At 41.3% G+C, this 16,449-nt stretch overlaps 1 protein-coding gene across 1 annotated transcript in view; it reads right to left on the bottom strand.

The window, feature by feature from the left end:
• Nucleotides 1–1,735: 1,735 nt before the first annotated feature.
• Nucleotides 1,736–16,449, bottom strand: part of LOC119733921 (proteasome maturation protein-like) — a 54,326-nt gene continuing 39,612 nt past the window's right edge. The window contains exons 3-5 of the mRNA XM_038207284.1: nucleotides 12,374–12,475; nucleotides 11,419–11,512; nucleotides 1,736–1,946 (exon numbers count right to left, since the gene is read on the bottom strand). Coding sequence (XP_038063212.1) covers nucleotides 1,879–1,946; nucleotides 11,419–11,512; nucleotides 12,374–12,475 — 264 coding nt within the window. The 3' untranslated portion in view covers nucleotides 1,736–1,878. The remainder of the gene's footprint in view (nucleotides 1,947–11,418; nucleotides 11,513–12,373; nucleotides 12,476–16,449) is intronic.

Genomic DNA, 16,449 nt, shown 5'->3' with positions numbered 1-16,449 from the left:
AATTTTGTATCCCGTTTTGGACAGTACTTTAATGATGTAACAAGTAGATGTGAATTATTTCGTGTTGTGGAACTTATTATAAGTATAGAGTAATGACACCAATTATGGAATCACTTCTACATATTATCGAACCAACAAACTAAATTGTGAGAACATTTGTAAGGTGCCTTTATAAAATGTGTATTTTATCGAAGGGTATTAAATTAAAATCAGATTGCCTTATGTGAAATGATAAACTTGTAACAAAAGTTTCATCCTTTACAAAAATCCACAGCTTGTCTTTTGTGAAAACCTTCACACCTTGCACCTAGAAAATAACTGTCTTTTCCTTTTTACTATTCCCCCCAAAAAAGCCTTTTGGGTTTTTGTTGTTTCATTGGTGTACCTTCAATGTCCTTTTCTTTAGTTTTAGCTTAATCTAACTTTGGACTTACAGCCAAGATATGTATTGAAAACAGCCAATTGTTGGTCTGCCTTGTAAAAAAAAACACCATGAATTTAAAAGTGCGCCCTCTTGTGACAAAGCAACAGACCAAATTCCTTATTCGTATGAAAATACACCATATTGGCAATAAGCAAGGGCTGATGCAACTGTACACGAATACACTGTTTATAGGTCAATAGTGATAAACTCATACACGCACGTGACACAATTTATTCCTCTCTTTTGAAATGAATGAAAAGTACAAACTAAAGCCCCCCCCCAAAAATGTACGCCATTCTCTTAAAACTATGAGTACAGGGCATCATACATGTTGCATGGCATACATGTTGCAATGGCATACATCTCTAAATATTTTCAATGCATCAAGAACTTCCATGGAAGTTTACATATCTCAAAAGCTGTTCACAAATGAAACATTCTATAAATTTGGGGTGCACTTTTTTTTCCTGTCCCTGTTACATCTGTGATACAATTCTGGATACACACATTAATGCCGTCATCCTTCCAAGAGTGATTAAGAACAGCAATCTACCTACCGAACAAATATAAAATATTTTGAAGTCATTCTTAATGATACTTGAATGGCAAATTACCAAATACCAAGGTAACAGGACAGGAAAAAATGTCCCACTTTGCACCCTAAATTTACAGAAAGGCCAATCTACAAATATCATCGCGGCATGAAGTTTCATAGAAGTTTACATACTACAGCGTGGCCCAAAATGCCAGCAACATTTTTTTTGTGAGGCTCTAGTGTCGCCATGGAAACACGTACCGCCATTATTTTTATACCACTTTAAAGCTTGAAATCTGAACTTTATACTTGGTGAGTATTGCTTTGATTTTCGAAAGGGTTTTGAAATGATTCGTGTTCAAATAAAGGCACGTCAAAAACAAACTCAACCGATTTTAAGGAAAATCAATCATGCACATTTTTTTCTAATGTGCTTCATCATGTTCATGAAGTGACGATCTCGTTGCCTTTTACTTTCTGCGTTTCCTTTTCTTTTCAATCCAAGTGGAATACACCTTAAATTAATTCACAATATTGTTCTTCGTTTCAAGTTCAATTTTGAAATTCACGTGCAAGTATGTACCTATTCAACAAGCGCGCTCAAAGTGTGACTCGAGTTTGCATCTGATGTACCGCATCATCGGTTTTCCTCGAAATTGGTTGAGTTTGTTTTCGACATGCCTTTATTTGAACAAGAATAATTTGAAAACTCTTTTAAAAATCAAACCAATACTCACCAGGGATAAAGTTCAGATTCCAAGCTTTAAAATGGTATAAAAATAATGGCGGTACGTGTTTCCGCGCGGACGCTAGAGCCTCACAAAAAAAGTTGCGGGTATTTTGGGACACGCTGTATAAAAGCTTTACACAATGCTAATTTAACCACCACTGATATCAAATGTTTCAGACCAGCTTTTCATCAAAGTAGGCCCAGTTTCTTCTCCATGAGTGCGTGTGGGTTGCCCATGACTTCTGCATCACCTGGAGCTGTCAACCAAAAAAAGAAACAAAGAAGGGAACAAAAAATTAACAAGAGAAAATTCCATACCAGTAAATAAACAAAGGGAATATACAACATTTGCTTTTGCTGTTGTCTCGATCGGACAACTTTAAACAATAGCTATAGCCGGTTCAGTGATTCCCGTGTCGGGGTTCAGTGATACCCATGTATACCCGGGAATCACTGAGCCGTCTATATTCATTGTGTAAAGTTGCCAGATCGAAACTCTGCATGCTTGTGGCGGAGCGTGCAAAGAGCGAATAGGGCGTCTTTTTTCAACTGGTATTCAAATGCACTACTATGAAATGTGACATTCATTAAAGTGTGGCCCCACTTCAGTACATGATACATTAGATGCTACTTCTTTGTTCTTTCTCACAGATAGCAATGTCCATCGGTCAGTTATTGACTGTACAACCATCAGTGTGTGAATTGAATATGCCATTTACACATTTGAATACATCCTAATTGTAATCAATGTTGTTCACTTGCATTTCAATTTCCCACACTATATACATGAAATACGGTTGCAAACAGCCCCGTTGCTAGATCTGGGCATGGGGGGGGGGGGTGAAACTGACATTGTCTATATCAACACAACCACTAACTGTGCGTCACAATGAGGCTAGACACATGGGAAGTCAGAGTGAAAGGAAATACACTGATTTCTATGAAGTCCCAACGAATTTTGTTTTATTTGAGTGTGGTAGCAAACCCAAAAACATAAAAGAATATGGAAACAATAATTATTTATGTCAGATCTTCATATGTATCTTATTTCCCATGTATACTTCCTTTGGTTAACAAAGTCAACGATGATTTAAACCAAGTCCAGCAGTCCCACCAAGCACACAAGTATATGAGGCTGGCACCCCCCCCCCCCCACCCCCCCGGCATTGACTGTAAAAAATTGAGAATTGCCCCCAAACTGTAAAAAATGTAATGTCACTCTTTGAAAACTACTATTATGTGAACATGAAAAACAATTACACAAATGTACCAGCCTGTACATGTAACTTCTACAACCATTACAGAAATGTTTCCAAAACAACTTTTTTCGTAAAAATTCAAAGTACCGGTACATGTACATGTAAGTCTGACCACATGATGGTCGTTAAACTTAATGGGGGTGGTACATGTACATGTACCTCAGTTTGGTCTGTACTTGTTTTCTTCTCAGTATTAGTGATATATCACGCTCATTTTTCCAACAGCAGCTCATTAAGATGTCTGACATTGTGGAACGGAGCGGAATTGCCCAAAACCGGTGTGTTGGTCTAAAGCCCCAATTTAAAACTGTCCCCGCCCTAAATGAAAATCCTGGTGAGACTCCTGGCTGTGTCTCAACAAAAATTAGTATTTTTTTGCCCTGAGGGAAAGGGTCGTATTAGATATGAATTGGTTGTCTAGGGCATTTCCTGATGGTCATAGTAAAAAACATGTGGATGAAATCAGAGCTAATTAAAGGACCACGACGAAATTTATTTTAAAAAATATGATGCTGAGAAACAAGAACAAACAAAAATGACCTCTTACATGTATCTCCCCCCCCCCCCCCACCCCCTTAAAAAAAATCTGGATTGTAGACAATTTGTCTGCGATCTCTGTCTGGCTGTTTGCAAATATCACATGTCACAATGTGTTGATCAACCAAGAACAAAATAAAAGAAAGTCAAAGAGAGCGTTGTAAAATGGAGAAATGAGAACAACTGTTTTCCCCCAAAACACCTGTACAAATTTGGATCACAGGCAATTTCAACAATCATAGATGTCTGTGATGTCTCTCTGGCTAACAGTGCCACATTTAACCAGCAGGACAAATGTGGTTATGGACCCCCTTGACCCAGGTTGATTCAACCCTGAGCGAACCCAGTGCCGCCCTGGGTTGAGTTATTGATTTTTCAGCCCCACGTTCAACCCGGCATCGTTTCACACTTGTTTCATGCAAACCGAGCTTATTTCACTCGGTTACTACTGTTTTGAACCCTAGTGAGAATTTCAACCTGGGTGGAAAATCTTGACCCTGGTTTGGAGTAGGGTTGAGTTTAACCCGGGGTGAAGTCAACCTCAGTGTCAGCGCAGGATTGAAAATTGTCAAGTATGAAAGGCTGTATGTTTTCAACCCTGCGTCAACTCTGCGTCAACCCCGACATTTGTCTAGTGTGAAAAGGCCTTTAGAAGTCTAGCACTGTGCTCCCCCCTCCCCTTCTCTAAAATTGTTTCATTTTTTTCCTGGAATTGTCCACAATTTCAGACTTTTTAATGGCGAGATACTGAACGAGTTCGTTTAGCTTTTTCAAACAATTAACTGATTGCTGATGCAAGCAAGCTCATTGGTCCAGAGAGTGAGACGACCACACTAGCAATCAGGAGGTCGTGGGTTCGAGTCCCACCCGAGTAAGATTGTGAACGTTCTCCCGAAAGATCTTGAACAGCACTGAGTGTACAGTGCAGTTTGCGCCGGATGACGTGTATACACGTGAAGGTTTTGCGGTATTCGGAACGGATGACGGATAAACACGCAGGGAGCGAGGCTGGAAATATCTGTCAGCGACCCGCTCGCAGTGAGCGAGGCTGGAAATATGAGCGTGCTGCCTGAGGGTAATGGCTTCAACCCGCCTGGCAATGAGGTCGAGTGAAAAGTAATCCCGCGCCTCGTTCCGTTCCTGTCAAAATATTCCCAGCGTGATCTGGTTAAGAAATAACGTCAGTGACGGCTTAAACCCAAAACTGAGTTTTCTTTACAAGATGATTGGTTTACTATCATCAAAAACTTTTAATTGAGAAAAACAAAAAGTGGCTGTAAAATAATTTGGTCTATAGATTGAAAATTGTGTAAATCCTTTCAAAGCTGTTGCAGGCTCTTATTGTGTACTTTATAAATCCCATCAGTCAAAGATTGACTGATTTCTGGTAACCTAAAAAAAAAATGGCCACCACTTCCTGCTCGACTCTTGGCAGCGTTCTGGATTATTGATGATAAACAGGAAATTCAATTTTCAAAAATCAGATATTTTCCATGGAAATTTGGCTTGTGATATTGTAAACACTGCCCCAATCTTGTAACTCACACATTTCGGACTCTGAAACAAGTAGGTCAACTTATAAATGCTAAATTAAAAGGCTCACTATAAATTTAGAAAACCAGTTTGGCGTAACTGTATCCAGATCAGGCGTGACTATTACAAAATGATTAATTCGGTCCTCTTCAACCAAAAAAGAACATGTAAGATGGAGAGATAGTACAGGAATGTTTTTTTAAAACTTCGCGCCAGGATTATTTTTGCCAAAAATTTGGATATTCGCAAAAGGCAAAATTGTCCAGCCAACTTCTGATATATAGCCAAACGCATACAAAGACTGATTCGCAAGAGTAATTTCAACAGTATTTGTACGATATTTCTTGCCGAAACCTCATATGTTTCAATACTCCAAGGTGTGCACTGGAGCCTAAATTGTACAACAATAGGCCGTGCACAGCAGCGAATCCAAGATCAACACACAGTCCGCCTCCACAGACTTCATGGACTTTGTGTGTGTGTACAAAAGGCACAAGGGATTAGCGTGTTTAGACGTCACCCAGAGGCAAGTCGAGGTAATATTGAGGTCATAACCCGTCAGCCGTACCTGTGTATAAAAACAGCCAGTGCGTGATATCATGTCCGCTGACGCAAACTGGTTCAAAGACCCAATACTTTTGCGGACACAAGAAAATGACGCCCAGGCAAAAACTATGATCCAGTATTTAAAATACAAAAAAAAAAAACCCACAAAAAAACATGCATTCAATATTAGGTTTTTGCTCTTCACCGACGCAATACTCAGTGTTGTCTCTAGTGGTTATGAGGAAAAAATTCACAAACGACTTGTGAGAAAACAAATTTTTAGTGCTGAACTCAAAAATGACATTCTTTTTGACAGAGAAAAATTACGCCAAGGCAAAACCAATATCCAAAACCACTATCCAATAAATACAGAAAAATGGAATATCAATTTTGAGCACCTCATGTCTGTTTTACAAATCAAATGTCAATCCAGGGATACAATTAAGGGGAGCCTTCGATAAGCCTTCATGAAATTCTTCCAGGTCTCCCAAAATCCACAAAGCAGGCGTGAGATCGGCGGGGAATAATTTAAAAAACAAACAAAAAAAACCCAAGAAATATTTGGCAGAGGATTTGTTATTGCGATCGTAAGAGAGCGTAACAATGCAAGAATGCTCACCCAATGGCCACACTTGTACAAATCTTGTGCTTGATTTACAACAACATGTAGTTTCACACACAAAAGTAGTAAAGGACGTGTGGTAAAACTTCAGGAAATCCGGATTTCTTGAAAAATCTGAAGCAATCTGAACTTTGACAAAGAGATTCAAAGAGATTTGTGGGGAAATTGTGTAGCTTTTAGGAAGCTAAAGAGCTATGCCAGTTTTATTTCCGATTCAAGTTTATACGCATGCATTAGCTAAGATATAGCATGCAAATAATTTCAGGGCCCTGAGTGCCAAAGTTTCCAAGACTGCATCTTGCTGATAGCGCCCTCTATTGCCGGTGTGGCTTAAATGCACCCGCTAGGAATCAGGACTGGCTGAATTTGGGAAGCAAAATTTAAATCCAGACTATCCCAAAACCCCAAATAGGGCCAAGACTTTTATTCAGGGCGGGCACTCTCTCAGGGAAAAAAAAACTGAAAGGAAAAAACTGGATACACTTGTTTAATCTGTCCCATGCTGGGCTTATCAAACCATAGCAGGGCTAGGAAGCCGTTGCCAGCTTTATAACTTTGGAATCGTGATAGTTCTTCTACTGGGTGCTAAGAGGGAGTGTTGGGTGCCAAGAGGGTGTGTTGACAGGGTGTGGGTGGTGTTGAGAGGGGTGTGGGGGTATCGCCTCTGTGCAGGGCGGAAGACGGAAAGCCGGTGGGGGAAAGGGGTGGGTTTATCGGCCGGATTTTATAAATTAATCGCCCCAAAAAAGAGAAAAGAGGAAATAGTCTGGAGGGGAAGGCCCTACATTTAGCTTGCACTTTTTTATTACACAAAATTGGAACAGAAATTGTTGTCCGTAATCTACAGGAATACATGCATGCCCTAGATTGTCAGGTTTACTCCAGTGATTTAACCTGTAATGCCCCCAGAGCACCCTGTCACTTACTGCCCATACACCAACTAGGAAAGAATGTAGTATCCAGACGCTGCTTCTGTGGTTGTGTACAAAGTCTATGGAGAGTCCAGTGCATTTTCAAAGTATTTTCTAACAAAATTTGTAACGTTTCTTAGTCCCAGATTCATGTCTTTTTAAACATTTTTGCAATGACCGACCTTCGTTGAGATAATGTATGACGCAAAAAAAGTGGCGTCAGGATGCAACATTCTATCCCCAACTACAACCCACCCAGCACAGTATGGTTTCTTGTGTGTTTTGATGAAATTTGATGATTTTGTTTTTCAAATAAACCCAGTAAATAAATCAATTCAAATTAAATATCTGTGTTTAATTACTGGAACACATCAGTAATGGCTGGTTTATACTGAGCGCGAAAGCAAATGCGAACGCCAATTTGTGACGTCGTGGCAAGATTTTGCTATGACTATGCAAAAGTTGAACGAATTTGAACTCCGACCAAATATCGCTCTCTGCAAACTTGTCATGACATCAAATTTTCATCTAATTCACATTCGCTCACGTACAATCCTGCCTGAAACTTTGAAAAGCCTTTTGGGTTTTTTGGGGGTTTTGGAAAGAATGCTGCAACCTGACGCCACTTTTTCTTCATATACATGCATCATCTCTCAATGAAGGTCAGTCCTTGCAAAAATGTTGAAAAGACATGAATCTGGGACTGAGAAACATTTCCAATTTTGTTAGGAAATACTTTTCTTGACTCTCCACAGACTTTGTACACAACCACTGAAGTGGCGTCTGGATACTACATTCTTTCCTTGTTTTTGTGTGTGTTGATATGGTGAAAAATGATTGCGCATTATGAAAGGACACTTGAACCCGAAAGAAAAAAACCAAGAGATGCTTAGCCTCCTTGTCACCTGCAAATCCCCGGAATAAATCCACTCCTTAATGCCTGCTGCAAGCAATTACACTGATGGGTGTGTCAGCACAAAAAAAAAAAAAAAAACAAGCAGGGCTGGCCATAGTCTTGGCCCAAGCCGCTCAAGACGTCAATGATCAATAGCGATAGTTGCATTGTTATAGAAGCCTTTGCATAATTGTTTTTTTTTCTTTCTGTCAGTAACGTCTTGGGCAATGTGTAGCAATGGGGGCGTGGTCATTTTATGTAAATTAGACCGTCAGTGCAGACATTAACAAATTTCGGCAGCTCCAATTTGATACCGGTAGTCAAGCGCTTGTGCGGGGGTATCACTGCACGTCTTATTAATGATGCTTGATCAGCGCATGTAGCGTGTATGTTTTCAACTGTCGCGTGAGCGCGCGCGACTGACTACAAACCATTTCGCGACCGCTGATTGGTTCCCTAGGAAAGCCTAGGGACAAAATAAAGAAAAGGTTAAACCACTACTACAAATTACCCAAGACGTTAGTGTGAGTGCCGTTAGAGGGCGCACTACGCATTATCCACTTGCCATCACTAGCGTCTTGGGCCGAGACCAGGCTGGCCACGGAAAGGTGGACAAGCTAGGGGCAAAGTCAGGGATAAGGACAAAGGGGGAAACTTGAGTTTAAAGTCTAACCATCCTAGGAAATGAATTGCAGGGTGAGGCTCAGGGCTAAACCAGCTAAGGACAGGAAGAAACCGGGCGTTTTTTTTTCCCCCCAATTTTTTTTTGTTATACTGCCAGACTGGGAGGGGATATATTATATTAAGGGTCACTGAGATCCTCTTTCAGTTTGGGAAGTTTTTTTTTTTTTCCTTTCTTGTCGAGAAGAGGTTCTAATCTTTCAGGTGGATCACTGGATGAGTCACGGTCACGGTCACATATTGAACTCTTTGTTGGCGGGATCCGACTTTATCTCATGCTGGCAATATTCCATTCAATACTTGTTATCTGTGTATTACAGTCTTTGATACTTTGAGCCTTTTTGCTCCTTTGTCCATTAAGAAAAGTATTCCCTTGTGGCCGACTATGTCAACTACAGATGTATCAACTTTTAACCGTTTTTTTTCTTCCTGACATGACATCATGGCAACAGCGCATGGATTTTTTTTTTTTATGTTTGAAAGAAGTAAACTTTTCAATAACATTATAGAAAAAAAGGATGCCAAGCAGTTTTCACAGATTTTAGAGTAGAAAGTTGGACAAAATACTTTCCAAAGAAAAATTCATTTCATGGACCCTGTAGTCTTGATACATTTCCAGATGTATCCCTCAAAATCAGCACACTGATTGAAGACGGAACAACGCAGCCACGATTACTGTACATTTGGCACGATGCTGCTCACAAATTAGTGTACGAAGAACGTGCAGTTGGCTTCCCGCTAGTGACGGATTTTGGAGAACTTACATGTTGGAAGACTCCTGGCAATATACCTAGGGAGTTAAGGTTAAGGCTTATCATTCAGCCCTACTTGAAACTATCAAACCGTATCAAGCAGGCATTTGAAAGGATGCCTGGATCCTGGATCAGTGCCCACAGTCTGTGGATGCTTGGTTTGAGGAAAAAACAAGGCAACACAGCACAAACATCACTATTGATACGATGGAACTGGTGGTTTTTTTTAACCCTCCTGCTATCTGAACAATCACAGACAGTCCAAATTTCCATTCACTTCCCCTGCTATACTTTTGACACAGGCTAGTCACCAGCAGTCAGATCATAATGTCAAGCAAGCACTGTGACTAGTCAAATTCAGTCAACAGGCCATGAACAGACAAAGCAGGCAAGTTGTAGGCACAGCTGCCTTATCAATCACCCACAGTCAAAGCACAGCTGTATCAGATTACATAAACAGTCACAGCCAGTCAATCCTGCTTTATGTAGGCTGGGAATTCTTGATTGATTTTGACTGAAAGGACAACTTGGCACAGAATGTATGTTTGCATAGGAGGGTTAGCTGGTCAGGGGACCCCGGCAAGCTCGGCGGTTGAGTGGTAAGACGTCTGCACTAGTAAGCAGGAGGTCGAGGGTTCGAGTCCGACCGAGTAAGCTTGTGAATTTTTTTTCTCTCGGGCCCTCGGACAACACTGAGTATAAATAGTGTTATGAAATTACACTGGTGAAGGACAGCATAAATAGGCAAAAGCGACTCAACATCTCAACAACAGGTGCGCTGCATGTCACCGAAGAACCTGGATCCAAGAAAAAATACCACACCATATCCTGAACGACAACCCTGAACCACTGACCCCCAAATGACATAATGACTTCAACAGCTTATATATAAAAGTAAAAAACACACCAATAAGTACGCTGCAATTCCATGAAAATTGTGGTCAGGCTGTCCATAAACAACTGGTCAGTTTTGGATCTGACATCCTCCTCAGCGACAGATGGTGGCTTCACGCTTTAACCAGAACAGGTCTCATTTGACCAAAAAAAACACCAACACATACAGTGGATCGGACACAGTCAAGTTCAATAAACTCCACAGTTGGTCAACGCAGACAGGTTCAACTTTCATTTTTCGTCTAGAAATCGCTCGAAGCGTTTAAAAGAAAAATGATTCTGTTAATATTACAAGAGCCAAACCTCTTCTAACATTGATGGGAATGAAAAATATCTTGATTAGGCTAATTCTGTATACACTGTTGTTTCCTTTTTTGTTTAGCACCTCAAAAATTCTATTACGGAACTGCTCCCAAGATGAAAGATCGAGGTACATCGTGCGACACGTCAGTGTAGGTGTTTTTATAGCAAAAAACGGTGACTGTGACATTTTTACTCAACGCACAGTAAATGGTCGTCTGATTTTCAGCAAAGAGTCGTCATTTCTCCTCTTGGAAAATCGTAAAACAAAATGGCGGACGTATGATGCAGTTTTAAAGGAAAACAAGCCCGCGGTGAACTGTAAGCTACTTCAAAATTTCAACTGCAATATTCATAGCAGATACATATTAAAATTCGATGCATATTCCATTTACAAATTCACACACAATGTCTCGGTATTATAGTCTCGTTGATGTAATTTTTATGGCATAAAACTGGCTAAAAAAATGACGCTTCTTATTTGCGATGACCAAAAGATATGTCGTAACTTGCAACGTGTTTTAAACCGTTGTCAAGGAACGTACAATGCGTTCAGCACATCATAAGTTTTATGAAATGGATCGCACGATGCGTTGCAAATTGTGACCTGTTACATGTCGCATCTTGAGTTGCGACGTGTCGCAGCGCTTCGTGAAATCGGGTGCTGGTTCTTCTTACGGTGGAACATGGGTAGGGAAGACTATAGTGTGAAATGGATGAAGGTCTTAAGCATGAGGTAGGAAGTCTTGAAGGAAAGGCCGCAAACCAAAAGCTCCGCAGTACTTTTTTCTTTACTCACCATTAAGATAATCTTCAAAGCCGATGGTCTCGTCACGGTTGAGTAATGTGTCGAGGCTGGCGTTGGAGCTGGGCAGGCACGGGGCTCTCTGGATCTGAACAAAGATGGACAGACGGAGGACAAACATCAGGGGAAAAGGGCCTGATTCATGGGATATGGGGATTAAAAAATTGCATGCTATGGTACATGTGCATGTAGGTGTTCGGACTGAACTTTTGCGTGTTTAATGGAGGGCGTGGCTAACTTGGTCAGCTATGACTGGTTTGTGTATGTGACGTTGGGGTCCCAGAGGATGGATAATCCTCACAGTATTTTATTCACAAAGTTTTAATTTAAAAAAGTGTGCCCACTGACATACTTTTTTAAAACATCTGCAATTACTGGTTTTTCCCCTGAAATAATACCATTTCAGGCGGAATAATTTCACAGTGTTTTTGGTACAGCTCTATCTTCACTTTGAGCAACAATTGTCTAATTAAATCGGTAGGTTCATTTCCAGGTAACTAAGGCCAAAAAAAAAGAGTCTCCGGTTTCTGGTATGGAGCTTGCCCAAAAAGCGGTGCGGCGACGCGGCTTTTTTTTTTTTTTTACCTGATTTCTTTGCTTCAAATGTGTGCAGATGACTGCAAATGGTGCCCGACTAAACTTAGTGCAAATATATGGGAGTCCAGAGAGGCCACAAAAAGCTTATTCTCGACCATAACCCAATCTAAAAACATTTAAAATTGTGCAGCAGCAGGATTCCAGTCAAACCAGTGAGTTTGGCGGTTTTGGGACATCATCTTTCATTGAAAAAAAAAAGTTTTCATTTTACCGACGAGCATGGCTACGGCGACGCGCGCGCATACCAGAAACCGGAGACTTTTTTTTTTTTGGCCTAATGCCTTCAATGCACATTTTTTTCCCCACAATTTCTGGAGACAGTGAATCAATGATTCCAGTAAGATGTACCAACCTGTCTTGCCGCCTGTAACTCCATCTGTAGTTTGAGGGGGGCGTGCAGACCTTGCGTCTTACGCAGCATCTGGAACTCCTGCTGCTGCTGTCTTTCCCAATACTACACATGAGATAAAAAGAGGAAAACAATTGAGAATTTGTCAGTTAAATAATAAATCCTGGCAAAATATTGAAGGAAACACAGTGTATGATTTTTTTTTTGGGGGGGGGGGGTATGTTAAGTTTCTTTCTTCCTTCTTTTTTCTTTGCAATTAATGCTGGTCACATTTGTTACATAGGCCTATTGTTACAAACAGTTCTGTACATGTAAGTAATCTCTCAGCAATAAAAAAAAAACCCAGAAAGTCTCTGGTACGTCTTTTGAAAATGTACCTTTGTGTCCCATTTAATCGCATTTTCAATTTGTTTGACCATTTGTAAAGGCTATTTTTTTTATGTCAATCAAATTTACATATTTATGAGCAAAACTGTGATTTTATTCTGGGCAGAAACTTAACTGTTACAGCCATTTCAGCACAAATTGTTGCTAGAATTTTGGATATTTTGCTGTCGTCAATTTTCTTTTCTTTGGTGTTTCATTGGTAAGCCGACGTTTTCATTGCAATAAGCAAATTTTGGGTTCGCAATTTGAACAGAAAACCCCTAAACTGAACAGTGTCTTCCTGAAATGCCATTACAGCAAACAGCGCCCTCAGTTGTCTGGAAAAGCATGCCAAATTTTAAATGCTTAAAAGAAGTGCACTTTTTAATAAAATTAACCCAAAAGAGATGTTAAATAGTTTTCACACGTTTCAGAGGAGTAAAACAAAGTGAACAAAATGTGTTCCTCAGAAAATCTCATCATATGGCCCCTTCAATTCAATACAAAGATTATACTATGCAGTTTAGTCTCAAAAAGTTCACAGTACAAATTTTTTTTATGGGAAAAATGAGAAAAAACACCCAAAACCATCATTTTTTCCTTTTATCCTTGACTGCACGGCACGCAGACGCCTCCATATGATTGTACACAAAAAAGTGGCCAAAAAAAAATTCCCTACCTACCTACCTACCCTATTTTCGAATGCCATGTAATCGGAAGCAGAACTTTTTTGGGGGGGCCTAACAGTCCTGAATCCTCCAATTTTAATACGATTTTGCACACCCCCTAGGGAGTTGCAATTATCACATACATGTACTACTGGTGATTGTTTCTTTTTGACATGTCTCGGATAAAGAATTATATAAAAAAAACACCTGGCAGATATGAAATAAGCATTGACACATGGCGTTATTACACAAAAGGGTTCCTAGTCACATCGATGAATGTGCGTCCGTTAAACAGTAATGTCACGAATTATGGAGCATCCTGCGAGAGAGACAGCTCACTCCTATTGTTTACGTTGGATTGAGTGACAACAATAATGAACGACCTCCAGTTACCCTTTAGTGCCCCCTGTGTGCCCCTTGTTCACCCCTTCCCCACCCTTCCCCCTCCCCCCCCCCCCCCCCCCCACCCTGACAACCATGGACAAAGGAATAATGGCCTGGAATGAGTGACACTGGATTTGGCGTACACAATGTCTGACAGCAAGAGTGGATCCAGGACACAATTTTGGGGGGCCAAAACAAAGTTTGTGTCCCCAAAAAGTGGGTCCAAAAAATTATGGCACGGAATTCTTAACTGTTGAAAACAGTCCCTTGATTGATTTTGACTGAAAGGACTACTTGGCACACAATGTACATGTATGTCTGCATAGGAGAACTAATTCAAAACTGCTAAGTAAATGTCATAATCTTGCTTTCAGGATATTCCATGGGTAGGTCGGGATTCAGCCTACCGGTACTCATTGGCATCGCGGGGTCATCCTATACAACAGCACTGCCTGGCTCACCAGTGACAGTCAGTCATTGAGTGGTTGAAAGAGGACACTAGGCCGGCCCTCTGGGACCAGCTAAATACTTTAACCCTAACTCCCTACTGTCTTTTACTAAGTACTGGACCTAGTCCGCCAAAATCCATCAATCACACTGCTTCTAATGCATGCTTTACTTTAGGCCTCCAGGCCCAAGTCCATCATACTCCATCAGAAGGTAGTCAAACCAGGCCTGCAGGACCAAGTCCCCCAAAATAAACGGATGGATTTTGATGGAGTTGGGGAGGTATGTACACACATAGTACCTCATGTTGAAGTGCACCGTGCAGGTAAATACCCCCTCAATGGTAAGGAAGGGAGAATTGGGAGAGACTGGGAAAGACATTCGAACGCATTGACGATGATGCCCGATGTTGACGACAAGCCGCCATGATTTTGTGCACATTTAGAAAAATAACAGCGTTGCTGTTGAAACCCCTCAGCCAGAGTCAAGTTATCATCCGGAAACCATTAACCTTTAACTCAACGTGGTGACCTTGACCTTTGGCCTTTGACCCCAGAACCAGTCCCAACATGCCTGTACCAATGGGAAACCCCCTACCGAAGTTAGACACCAACATTTCATTTCTAACTCAAGTTATCATTCGGAACCATTTACATTGAACTCACCACGGTGACCTTGACCTTTGACCTTTTGACCCCAAAACCAATCCCAACTTGCCTGTACCCAAGGGCAAACCCCTACCTCAGTCAGACACCAAAATCTCATTTCTAACTCAAGTTATCATCCGGAAACCATTTACCTTTAACTCACCATGCTGACCTTGACCTTTGACCTTTTGACCCCCAAACCAATCCGAACTTGCCTTCTCCCAAGGGGAACCCTCTTCCAAAGTTAGACACCAAAATCGCATTTCTAACTCAAGTTATCATCCGGAAACCATTTACCTTTAACTCACAATGGTGACCTTGACCTTTGACCTTTTGACCCAAAAACCAATCCCAACTTGCCTACTCCCAAGGGCAACCCTCTACCAAAGTTAGACACCAAAATCTCATTTCTAACTCAAGTTATCATCCGGAAACCATTTACATTTAACTCACCACGGTGACCTTGACCTTTGACCTTTTGACCCCAAAACCAATCCCAACTTGCCTACTCCCAAGGGCAACCCCCTACCAAAGTTAGACACCAAAATCTCATTTCTAACTCAAGTTATCATCCGGAAACCATTTACATTTAACTCACCACGGTGACCTTGACCTTTGACCTTTTGACCTCAAAACCAATCCCAACTTGCCTACTCCCAAGGGCAACCCCCTACCAAAGTTAGACACCAAAATCTCATTTCTAACTCAAGTTATCATCCGGAAACCATTTACATTTAACTCACCACGGTGACCTTGACCTTTGACCTTTTGACCCCAAAACCAATCCCAACTTGCCTACTCCCAAGGGCAACCCCCTACCAAAGTTAGACACCAAAATCTCATTTCTAACTCAAGTTATCATCCGGAAACCATTTACATTTAACTCACCACGGTGACCTTGACCTTTGACCTTTTGACCCCAAAACCAATCCCAACTTGCCTACTCCCAAGGGCAACCCCCTACCAAAGTTAGACACCAAAATCTCATTTCTAACTCAAGTTATCATCCGGAAACCATTTACATTTAACTCACCACGGTGACCTTGACCTTTGACCTTTTGACCTCAAAACCAATCCCAACTTGCCTACTCCCAAGGGCAACCCCCTACCGAAGTTACAACCCCAAACAACATTTCTAACTCAAGTTATCATCCGGAAACTAAGCTGCCCGGACGGACGGACGGACGGACGGACAGACATACATACATCCGGACGGACGGACGCCCTAGGCGATGACAATACCCCTCGAGCCTCTCGGCTGAGGGGTAATAAAATTGGTAGTGTGTACTCCGCGCACAACGAGCGTAAAGAAGTACATGTAGGCACATGCGCCGTGTCCCTTTCACTGGGCTCTCAAAAGTGGCAAACAGCGCCCTCTCTTGTTCGCACACACAAACCATGACCCCAACCAGTGAGTTTCTTGTTTTCATACTGGGACAAATTTCATGAGATACCGGTATTAAGAACAAAAGTAAAGTCTGTCACGAGCCAATGTGGCCCATCAGGCCGGCGTTTATCTCCAGTTTCAGTGGCATGAAACGACTGAGAATATTTCTACTCCCCCTGG

Source organism: Patiria miniata, unplaced genomic scaffold (genome assembly GCF_015706575.1).
Source record: "Patiria miniata isolate m_02_andy unplaced genomic scaffold, ASM1570657v1 HiC_scaffold_26, whole genome shotgun sequence".
Lineage (NCBI taxonomy): Eukaryota > Metazoa > Echinodermata > Asteroidea > Valvatida > Asterinidae > Patiria > Patiria miniata.
This window is presented reverse-complemented; position numbering and strand designations above follow the sequence as displayed.